Source organism: Berghia stephanieae, chromosome 10, assembly GCF_034508935.2.
Source record: "Berghia stephanieae isolate SIO BIC M18660-M18661 chromosome 10, UCSD_Bste_1.3, whole genome shotgun sequence".
Classification (NCBI taxonomy): domain Eukaryota; kingdom Metazoa; phylum Mollusca; class Gastropoda; order Nudibranchia; family Aeolidiidae; genus Berghia; species Berghia stephanieae.
The window spans coordinates 305,679-318,178 of NC_088369.1; the positions used below are offsets into that span (position 1 = coordinate 305,679).

A 12,500-nucleotide genomic window follows, 5' to 3' on the forward strand; every position below is an offset into this window, starting at 1 on the left:
GAGAGTCTGAGCTTATCCTGATTCCTGTGTTAAACAAACTTAGCAGGACGAGACATGACAAGAGATATTGCTGGGACTCATTTTACACCTGAGTTTGATGAAAAAATGTGAGCAAAGAGCCTTTTCCAAGGAATAAACTTTGCACTGACTATAGCGGGACTCGAAACCAGGTCCTTCAGGTCACATTTCGAGTGTCTTACCAAAAGACTGCCAAACTACATCAGTTTCCATCAACAGCTTCAGCAGTCTTTCTGATTTATGTTGTTTTTTAAGTGTTTTCAAAGGTTTTACGGCACTTACAACACATTAAGGTCATATCAGTGCCAGTAAAAGGAATGAAAATTTTGACAGTAAAAAGTTCCAGAATTACAATTAAAGCACCCAAGAATAAGCAAGACAAAGGGAAATTGGTTCAAATAGGAAACAGGTGTAGATTCCAAGAACACACTATCAGTGTACTGAGTTTGAGGTCACTAAATGTCTCATCAAGACACAGGCACAGGTCCCCACCAAGAGGAACACACTCAACTGTTCACTGATTTACAAGGTAAAAAATATCTCCCAAAACTAATTATAAATTTGACTGTTTCCCTCTCAGCCGGGGTATCCGGCCAGGGCCAGGATAAAAACAAATAATCTCATTCCAAGATAAAGACAGAAAGTAAGTTGGAAAACAGATATAGGGGGATAGAAGACACAGTATGTACCTCCCTGCTCACTATGGTCTTTCTGATTTAACTCTCTCGAGTTCCCAGTAATTGAAAATTGGACAAATTTGTTCGATTTTATATTCAAATGAACTCGAGAGGGTTAAACCAACAATACAAGACTGACTCGAATGCAAAAGAAAGATGCAGCATCCAGTGCTTGTCTGTGTTTATATATACCATGTTTTCCATATACACAGATTAGATTACAGTATGTAAATTCTCTATCACCAATGATGCCGTGTCAAACACGTGCACAAAACACTTCAATAGAAGCCATAGTCACATAACAGTTGTGCCTTTTGGTGAAAACATTTAGGACTTCAGTTATCATCAATTTTAAAAAAGAAAACATTTTATTTTCATCATCTCCTTATGAACTATAGAATAATTTGTAACAATACAATGGACATGTTTCAAATTCAGATTTGTTTTATACAGAATAAAATTTGAATAAAATATTTTGTTACTTTTCTCGGGTGGAAAATGAGAAGCTGGCCTTTAACAGCATTGTCTCTTTTGGGAAAAAATTGTAATATCTCCCAACAGGCGACATGACTCGACCTACATGTTAAGCGTTGCTGTTGGCAAGGGACCCCTTGTAAAGGGCTTTGAGCATGTTTAGTGGATATTGCACTATATAAAAGGCTCACGTTTATTTATAACAACTTGTTACTGTTTAGAAAAGCTTATTTTGCTGCACAAAATTATGTATGGTATGTAATTATTGCTTTTGAATTTGAGTGTAAAAAATCAATGTTTGTGTTGGGATAAGTAAGACATTTAGGGAAATAATCACAAAACTGGTCGGTAAAGAGAGAGTTAACATTTTTTTGGATGTTCAAATCCTATATAATTAAATCACAGTGAAAGCATTCGTAATATCTGAGGGTTTTATAACTGCCTTACCCCATAGATGAACAAGTCCAACACACCACTAAAGTCGTTGACAACTGCCTTGGGAGTGAACAAAAGCCCATTGGACATGACCTTGAGAATCATCTCTATACTCATACACACGACAAACGCATACTCGGCTATCTGGAAATGGTCAAGCAAATCAAAAGTAATTATATGATGGTAGTGGGAATGATCTTCATCAGGGAACTCAGAAACATAAACTGAATATATATATATATATACAGATTGAATTGTGTTTGATACAAATATGGTACGAAAAGTGCTCGACATGCAGTAATGGAGCGAATTATTATTATTTAAAATATTTACCACAATGTTTGAGACAGTCTACATTAATGTTTCAGGCTTAATTTGCCATCGTCAGGACTGAGTTGTTTTGTTGACCCTTTTTTGGTGTGTTGTATCCGCTTTTTGTGAGTGCTTCTTTGTAGGGGGTGGCTGCGACGTTGAATATCTCTCTGTTTTCCGAAAGTTTGCTCACCCTCAGTGCTATGTTTTTTGGTATGCTTTCAATGACGGGACGGGGGTGGTTGCTGTTTTTATTAATGGTGTTGTTTGGTTTTCTGAACGGTTGGAATGAATTGGATTTTATGTCGAATGTGATGTCGAGGAAGTCAACTGTTTTTTTTGTTTGCTTCTATCGTGATTTTCAAATTGTTGTTTTGGAATATTTTACAGATTTGTTTTTTGATGTTTTCGTTCGCTCTTGGTCGTCTGTTGGTTATAGCGAGTCCGTCATCTCTATAGAGGCCGATGTATGTGTGTGTATGTTGTAGTTGTGACAGGATGTAGAGTCCGACCAGTTCCCATGTTTCAGCACCGTCGAACGAACCCATTGTTACGTCGAAATCATTATGTCGCTTTGTCCACGGCGTGTTGTCATAGTATAGTGTGCTGTGCTTGGTGTGTTTGATGATGTGTTTTTCCTCTTCTGTGATGTTGGTATATTTTGTTGCGAATTCCAATGCTCTGTTTAGTAAGTCTAGAGTGATGGAGGGGTAAAAATCGCAAATGCCGAAAGAGATGAAGGTGCAATTTTCTTTGTTTTGGATATTTTTAAACCATTCGATGACTTCATCGGTGTTTTTCCACTGGTTGAATTTAGTTGCTTCTTTGACGTTTTTATTTATTTTTTCTAATATCTTTTTGCTGATTTTTCCAATTTCAGATTTGTATGGATTAATTAGTCTACATTTTGGATTATTTTTTAAGTCAGGCTTGTGATCTTTTAATGTGATAAACGCTTCTCTTCTTGGTGCTATATCGATTCGATCGCTAAGGTCAAGTCTGTTCGCTATATTCTTATCTTCTTTTGTGATCTCTTCGGTTCTATGTGTTCCGTCTTTCTTATAGTCTTTGTTGATTTGTTTGTGTGTCATTTTATCATATTCCTCAGGTGTCATTTTGTAATAGTTGTTGGATTTGTCGGCTGGTATCAGAAGTTGTTTTTCTTTATTTTCTTCACATCGTTAGTCAGTTGGTTTTGGAAGTTGTTATTTTTGTTTTTGAACTGTACACTTTGAATGAGATCTGAAAGTCCGTCTTCTAATTTTTTTAAGGTCAACAAAACAACTCAGTCCTGACGATGGCAAATTAAGCCTGAAACATTAATGTAGACTGTCTCAAACATTGTGGTAAATATTTTAAATAATATATATATATATATATATATATATATAATATATATATATATATATATATATATATATATATATATATATATATATATATATATATATATATTCCTTTTTAAGTTGCAAGACTAAAGGAAAAAACATTGTCCTTCTAGAATATGGTCCATTTAGCTAGATTCCTCTTAAGTCAAGTGCTCAACTAATCAGGCTATCAGGATCATTTGTGACCAACTGTCTCCAAATGGTATTATGTCGGGATGTATCATTCTGAAAAGTGAGTTTAGAATTGGAATGATGAGGAAAAATAAGTCTGTGCTTGTTGCAGTTTTAAAAATTGTATTTATCCTCCACCAAAATGCATTGAAATCAAGCCCAACTTTCATACATGTGGGTATGAATTCAAAGTTTAATGATTTCACAAAACATAATTTTTGCATATTATGATATCTGAGGAGGAGGAGGAGGGGAGGAGCTCTCAAAAAATATCCAACCTATTCAAGACTTGAACCCCAGTCAATTCATTTCGCTTCCAATCACAAGAACCCCAATTTTTCTACTGTACCTGAAGGATGGGATTTTCCATGATCCGGTTGGTGGGAGTTTCAAACATCATAGAGGCACAGGATAAAATGGTGACGATGATCATCACCCAGTCCAGATAGGTCACCAAACCAAGCAGTTTGCTGGAAAACAATGTGGAGATAGTGGTGGTGGTGGTGGTGGTTGTGGTTGTAGTGGGTGAGTGAGGTAGTGGTAATGGTGGTGGTGATGGTGGTGGTGGTGTTCGTGGTGATGATGATGATGATGATAATTATGATGATGATGATGATGATGACGATGATGATGATGATGATGATGATGATGATGATGATGATGATGATGATGATGATGATGATGATGATGATGATGATTATGATGATGATTATGGTGATAATGACAATGATGAAGGTGACATGCACAATACGAAATGGAAAGTTGGGAATGATGAATCCATTATAATGCTATGTAAAAATGCTTACTTATTTATTATTTATTCTTTACTAATTGATGGGCCAACGTTATCAGAAAAAAATCTTTTTTCATTAAAAAAATGACCAAAAGAAATAAAAAACAAGGCCCCACTTTTCAATTGAAAACTTACTGTATTTGTTTGTATTTGGACTTTATCTTCTTTCCTGTTTCTGGATCTCTTAGGATGTAGTCGTACTTTGCATTGACAATGGTCTCACAGATTTTACGTAGCCTTGTTTCCCTCCCGACCATGAAGAGCGGAGTGTCAAAGTAAGGGTGGTTCTCTCTTAGGTCAACCTCCTGCTGATTTCTGTGGAGAGGAATAAACTGGGAGTGAGCATGAAGGGAGGTAAGCAAAATCTGATTAAAATACAGTAAGACACCAAAATCAGGAGCAGGGAATATTTATCTACTTACTGCCTGTCATTTAAAAAAAAAAAACAAAAAAAAACAAACAAACAAAAAAACTTACAGACTGACAGATCCACATACTCCAATCACTTCTGGACGAGATCACGATCTCCCTGGCCAGGCAAAGTTGTACCAGTAAGGTTGCAGGTTCGAGCCCCAATCGTCGCTGCGAAGTTTTTATTCTCTGTTGTCTTCTGGCACTTTCCTATTCACTTCATTTCTTGTTATTATCAACATAAGTGCCTGCTCCACTCACTTTTCTAAATATCCACAAAATAAACTCAAAGCACTTGACAAGGGCTTCTAACACTTGACAAGGGCTTCTAACACTTGACAAGGGCTTCTAACACTTGACAAGGGCTTCTAACACTTGACATGAAAGCTGAGACTTGACACCCGTGAGGTGCCATTGCATTTTTTTAACAGAGAGACAAAGCTGTACTAGTCAGGTACTCATTTTACAACTAAGTGCAGTGAAAAATAATAATAAAGTTTATCATTGTACCAAATCCTCTATACAATAAAGCTCTAGGCGCATAACAACACCATCAATCCATTCAAATCTTATCACTGACCTTTTTACTCAGTTCAGGACATAAGAGCAAAATTAACAGATAAATATAGTCATATTCATTACTTTTTACAGTCCACAGCTTCAAGCCGCTTAGTATTGCATATAAATATAGGACATCTAACACGAAATATGATTTTTTATGGACAGATTAGAGGAATGAGGGTTTTTAAAAAAAACATAAAATGAACTCATCACTGACCGTTTTTGCTCAGCTTGTTGCTTCTTCTGTTGAATATCCTTGATGTCAAAATCATCCATGCGCCTGGAGCCTCCCATCAGAGGGGCATGGGGGTTCAAGTCACCATTCTCTTTGGCACTCGGTGGGTGAGACTTCAGTTTTAGGCTGGTGGGACGAGATCCAGGTCTGGAACTGCGGCTGTAATAAACGACAAATTATAAGTCAAATGTTTCTTTTCCTAGTTTCATCAAATTCAAAACAGTCGATGTCTGTTGTCCACACACAACAGCGTCGATCTCAAAACATTAAAAATAAAACAAAACAAACAAAAACACAAGGCCAAAGGGCCACTACTCAATAAAAAATATGAATCACATCAAACAACAGGAGTAGTTTTTAACCACGACTAATGAGAATGATATGATTATTAAAAGTTAGCACACTGGACAGATAAGAAATAAAAAGGGAATAATAAATAAATGCCAGATGAAAAAGGAGATTAAAGATATCACACAGCAGTCAGCCAGCAAGGTGGGTGTCGTATCAATTGGGTCCCAGGTTTGGCTCCCTGACACTATGCTATTTTTATTCTCTGTTTTCATCTGGCACTATGTCATTCCCTTTATTACTGATGTAAGTGCCTGGTCAAACTTTTTCTGAGTTTATAATGAAGAGAAAATTTCAATTAATATATTACTAACTGCAATTAAGAGACAACAGGATATTGGATCATGAGTAGCAGAAATACTATTTTAAAAAACGGTCCAACTGAAATCCAAGGGACAAGGTCATTGAATTAGGATTAAACGAATTTTGGTTTTAAGGCGAATGGCTGAAAATTGGAAGCTTGGGAGTTGCTCAAATTTTATTTTTTAATTACAAGTTATACTTTAATTAGTATTTTTTTTCTAACATTTGTCATATAGTCTTTAGTGTTGATGTTAAATTCAAGAAATTATTGTCAGATCTGGATACAAATCTATCTAACTCTTTGTTACATTGTCTTTCTTCGATATTTGAATCAGGCCTTGTAAAGTAGTGTCATCAGGAAATCTTAAAATGGGAGACAACATTTGAGCTTTTACACTTATTTGTATAATGAATGAATAAATAACATGAGTGAGATTACACCGCCCTGAGGAACACCAATATCATAATTTCAATAGTATGAGACAAAAAACACAAATTATCAGAGATGTGAGTGATAGACTATTTCTATCTCTTCTCTAATTTCTTCCATCTTTCTCAAATGTCTCTTGCATTCATGTATCACAAATTATACAATCACACCCACATATACAAGTCACACACAAACAAACACATATAAACATACACACATACACACTTTACACAAACACAGACCAAACCAACCTGCGTTCGAGCCTTATCTGGTGTTGATGTGCCAGTATGGACATAGTCCTGCCACCAGCAGGCACCAGCTGTGCAGACCCTCCACTCATCACTTTTTGTTGATTAGCATCTCTGTTACATCGATAGAAACAAAGATTCAAAAGTCAATTTGATACATCTTATATTATGACATGAGTAAATTTCAATATCTTTTAATTTCAAAATAAATAAATAAAAATCCAAAACATTCCATTTATACATCCCAAAGTGGTAATTTGCCTTCAGGGTCTATTTCAAGGCAATAACCCAGGGGTCAGCCACAGAGCAGCTCTATTTCATGGCAATAACCCAGGGGTCAGCCACAGAGCAGCTCTATTTCAAGGCAGTAACCCAGGGGTCAGCCACAGAGCAGCTCTATTTCAAGGCAATAACCCAGGGGTCAACCACAGAGCAGCTCTATTTCAAGGCAATAACCCAGGGATCAACAACAGAGCAGCTCTATTTCAAGGCAATAACCCAGGGATCAACAACAGAGCAGCTCTATTTCAAGGCAATAACCGAGGGGTCAACCACAGAGCAGCTCTATTTCAAGGCAATAACCCAGGGGTCAACCACAGAGCAGCTCTATTTCAAGGCAATAACCCAGGGATCAACAACAGAGCAGCTCTATTTCAAGGCAGTAACCCAGGGGTCAACCACAGAGCAGCTCTATTTCAAGGCAATAACCCAGGGGTCAGCCACAGAGCAGCTCTGTTTCAAGGCAATAACCCAGGGGTCAGCCACAGAGCAGCTCTATTTCAAGGCAATAACCCAGGGGTCAGCCACAGAGCAGCTCTATTTCAAGGCAATAACCCAGGGGTCAGCCACAGAGCAGCTCTATTTCAAGGCAATAACCGAGGGGTCAGCCACAGAGCAGCTCTATTTCAAGGCAATAACCGAGGGGTCAACCACAGAGCAGCTCTATTTCAAGGCAATAACCCAGGGGTCAACCACAGAGCAGCTCTGTTTCAAGGCAATAACCCAGGGGTCAGCCACAGAGCAACACCACAAAGTGAGCTCGCTCAAGACGACTTGGTCAAGGCCACACAGCATGGTAGGTAGCCAGACTCATTACCTTTTGGGATAAGAAGAAAAGACCATACCGATGAGCCATGCTGTTCTCATCATACTGGTATGAGTCAGAGAATCCATGCAAATATTTGATGAAGATTAAAAGGATAAATATGCTTCAGCTGTATGTGGCTATAAGAGTTAAATGTTCTTGGACGAACATGACGTAATGAAACTTATGTGAGACTTGTGAGATTTGGGCGAGAGAACGGAAGGTGAAAGAGAGAAGAAGATCTGAACAAGTGTGTATGAAAGACAAGGCAAGAAAGAAAAATACAAGAAAAATACCATCCCAAAAAATCAGTCGACTTCGACTGAGGATCGACTTTCTTGTATTTTTCTTTCTTGCTTTATCTGGCACCCTTCATACACACACACTTGTTTAGATCTTTATCTGGCACCCTTCATACACACACACTTGGTCAGATCTTTATCTGGCACCCTTCATACACACACACTTGGTCAGATCTTTATCTGGCACCCTTCATACACACACACTTGGTCAGATCTTTATCTGGCACCCTTCATACACACTTGGTCAGATCTTTATCTGGCACCCTTCATACACACACACTTGGTCAGATCTTTATCTGGCACCCTTCATACACACACATTTGGTCAGATCTTTATCTGGCACCCTTCATACACACACACTTAGTCAGATCTTTATCGGGCACCCTTCATACACACACACTTGGTCAGATCTTTATCTGGCACCCTTCATACATAATTGGTCAGATCTTTATCTGGCACCCTTCATACACACACACTTGGTCAGATCTTTATCTGGCACCCTTCATACACACACACTTGGTCAGATCTTTATCTGGCACCCTTCATACACACACACTTGGTCAGATCTTTATCGGGCACCCTTCATACACACACACTTGCTCAGATCTTTATCGGGCACCCTTCATACACACACACTTGCTCAGATCTTTATCTGGCACCCTTCATAGACACACACTTGGTCAGATCTTTATCTGGCACCCTTCATACACACACACTTGCTCAGATCTTTATCTGGCACCCTTCATACACACACACTTGGTCAGATCTTTATCTGTCACCCTTCATACATACACACTTGGTCAGATCTTTATCGGGCACCTTTCATACACACACTTGGTCAGATCTTTATCTGGAACCCTTCATACACACACACTTGGTCAAAGCTTTATCGGGCACCCTTCATACACACACACTTGGTCAGATCTTTATCTGGCACCCTTCATACACACACGCTTGGTCAGATCTTTATCTGGCACCCTTCATACACACACACTTGGTCAGATCTTTATCGGGCACCCTTCATACACACACACTTGGTCAGATCTTTATCTGGCACCCTTCATACACACACACTTGGTCAGATCTTTATCTGTCACCCTTCATACACACACACTTGGTCAGATCTTTATCTGGCACCCTTCATACACACACACTTGGTCAGATCTTTATCTGGCACCTTCATACACACACACTTGGTCAGATTTTTATCTGGCACCCTTCATACACACACACTTGGTCAGATCTTTATCTGGCACCCTTCATACACACACACTTGGTCAGACTTTTATCTGGAACCCTTCATACATACACACTTGGTAAGGTCTTTATCTGGCACCCTTCATACATACACACTTGGTCAGATCTTTATCTGGCACCCTTCATACACACACACTTGGTCAGATCTTTATCGGGCACCCTTCATACACACACACTTGGTCAGATCTTTATCGGGCACCCTTCATACACACACACTTGGTCAGATCTTTATCTGTCACCCTTCATAGACACACACTTGGTCAGATCTTTATCGGGCACCCTTCATAGACACACACTTGGTCAGATCTTTATCTGGCACCCTTCAAACACACACACTTGGTCAGATCTTTATCTGGCACACTTCATACATAAACACTTGGTCAGACCTTTATCTGTCACCCTTCATACATACACACACACTTGGTCAGATCTTTATCTGGCACCCTTCATACACACACACTTGGTCAGATCTTTATCTGTCACCCTTCATACACACACACTTGGTCAGATCTTTATCTGTCACCCTTCATACAAACACACTTGGTCAGATCTTTATCGGGCACCCGTCATACACACACACACACTTGGTCAGATCTTTATCTGTCACCCTTCATACACACACACACTTGGTCAGATCTTTATCTGGCACCCTTCATACACACACACTTGATCAGATCTTTATCTGACACCCTTCATACACACACACTTGGTCAGATCTTTATCTGGCACCCTTCACACACACACACTTGGTCAGATCTTTATCTGGCACCCTTCATACACACACACTTGGTCAGATCTTTATCTGGCACCCTTCATACACACACACTTGGTCAGATCTTTATCTGGCACCCTTCATACACACACACTTGGTCAGATCTTTATCTGTCACCCTTCATAGACACTTGGTCAGGTCTTTATCTGGCACCCTTCATACACACACACTTGGTCAGATCTTTATCTGGCACCCTTCATACACACACTTGGTCAGATCTTTATCTGGCACCCTTCATACACAGACACTTGGTCAGATCTTTATCTGGCACCCTTCATACACAGACACTTGGTCAGATCTTTATCTGTCACCCTTCATAGACACTTGGTCAGGTCTTTATCTGGCACCCTTCATACACACACACTTGGTCAGATCTTTATCTGGCACCCTTCATACACACACACTTGGTCAGATCTTTATCTGGCACCCTTCATACACACACTTGGTCAGATCTTTATCTGGCACCCTTCATACACAGACACTTGGTCAGATCTTTATCTGGCACCCTTCATACACACACACTTGGTCAGATCTTTATCTGGCACCCTTCATACACACACACTTGGTCAGATCTTTATCGGGAACTCTTCATACACAGACACTTGCTCAGATCTTTATCGGGAACCCTTCATACACACACACTTGGTCAGATCTTTATCTGGCACCCTTCATACACACATACTTGGTCAGATCTTTATCTGGCACCCTTCATACACACACACTTGGTCAGATCTTTATCTGGCACCCTTCATACACACTTGGTCAGATCTTTATCTGTCACCCTTCATACACACACTTGGTCAGATCTTTATCTGGCCCCTTCATACACATTTGGTCAGATCTTTATCTGGCACCCTTCATACACACACACTTGGTCAGATCTTTATCTGGCACCCTTCATACACACACACTTGGTCAGATCTTTATCTGTCACCCTTCATAGACACACACTTGGTCAGATCTTTATCTGGCACCCTTCATACACACTTGGTCAGATCTTTATCTGGCACCCTTCATAACACACACTTGGTCAGATCTTTATCTGGCACCCTTCATACATACACACTTGGTCAGATCTTTATCTGGCACCCTTCATACATACACACTTGGTCAGATCTTTATCTGGCACCCTTTATACACACACTTGGTCAGATCTTTATCTGGCACCTTATACACACACACTGGTCAGATCTTACTGACACCCTTCATACACCACACTTGGTCAGATCTTAATCTGGCACCCTTCATAACAACTTGGTCAGATCTTTATCTGGCACCCTTCATACACACACACTTGGTCAGATCTTTATCTGGCACCCTTCATACACACACACTTGGTCAGATCTTTATCTGGCACCCTTCATACACACACACTTGGTCAGATCTTTATCTGGCACCCTTCATACACACACACTTGGTCAGATCTTTATCTGGCACCCTTCATACACACACACTTGGTCAGATCTTTATCTGGGACCCTTCATACTACACACACTTGGTCAGATCTTTATCTGGCACCCTTCATAACACACACTTGGTCAATCTTTATCTGGCACCCTTCATACACACTTGGTCAGATCTTTATCTGGCACCCTTCATACACACACACTTGGTCAGATCTTTATCGGCACCCTTCATAACACACACTTGGTCAATCTTTATCTGCACCCTTCATACACACACACTTGGTCAGATCTTTATCTGGCACCCTTCATACACACACACTTGGTCAGATCTTTATCTGGCACCCTTCATACACACACACTTGGTCAGATCTTTATCTGGCACCCTTCATACACACACACTTGGTCAGATCTTTATCTGGCACCCTTCATACACACACACTTGGTCAGATCTTTATCTGGCACCCTTCATACACACACACTTGGTCAGATCTTTATCTGGCACCCTTCATACACACACACTTGGTCAGATCTTTATCTGGCACCCTTCATACACACACACTTGGTCAGATCTTTATCTGCACCTTCATACACACACACTTGGTCAGATCTTTATCTGGCACCCTTCATCAACACACTTGGTCAGATCTTTATCTGGCACCCTTCATACACACACACTTGGTCAGATCTTTATCTGGCACCCTTCATACACACACACTTGGTCAGATCTTTATCTGGCACCCTTCATACCACACACTTGGTCAGATCTTATCTGGCACCCTTCATACACACACACTTGGTCAGATCTTTATCTGGCACCCTTCATACACACACACTTGGTCAGATCTTTATCTGCACCCTTCATACATACACACTGG

The 12,500-nt window shown here is 39.8% G+C and overlaps 1 protein-coding gene and 1 long non-coding RNA gene across 9 annotated transcripts in view; one reads left to right on the forward strand and one right to left on the reverse strand.

Annotated features, from left to right (window-relative positions):
- Positions 1-12,500, reverse strand: part of LOC144956012 (sodium leak channel NALCN-like) — an 89,240-nt gene that overhangs the window by 41,751 nt on the left and 34,989 nt on the right. For all 8 annotated transcript variants that reach the window (XM_078886294.1, XM_078886291.1, XM_078886293.1 and 5 more), the window contains 5 exons: positions 6,808-6,918; positions 5,458-5,634; positions 4,404-4,583; positions 3,825-3,945; positions 1,617-1,748 (listed from right to left, as the gene is read on the reverse strand). In XM_078886294.1, coding sequence (XP_078742420.1) covers positions 1,617-1,748; positions 3,825-3,945; positions 4,404-4,583; positions 5,458-5,634; positions 6,808-6,918 — 721 coding nt within the window. The remainder of the gene's footprint in view (positions 1-1,616; positions 1,749-3,824; positions 3,946-4,403; positions 4,584-5,457; positions 5,635-6,807; positions 6,919-12,500) is intronic.
- The window catches only part of LOC144956015 (uncharacterized), a 29,292-nt gene continuing 21,387 nt past the window's right edge, over positions 4,596-12,500 (forward strand). Inside the window, exon 1 of the long non-coding RNA XR_013641852.1 lies at positions 4,596-4,622. This is a non-coding gene — a long non-coding RNA (uncharacterized LOC144956015). The remainder of the gene's footprint in view (positions 4,623-12,500) is intronic.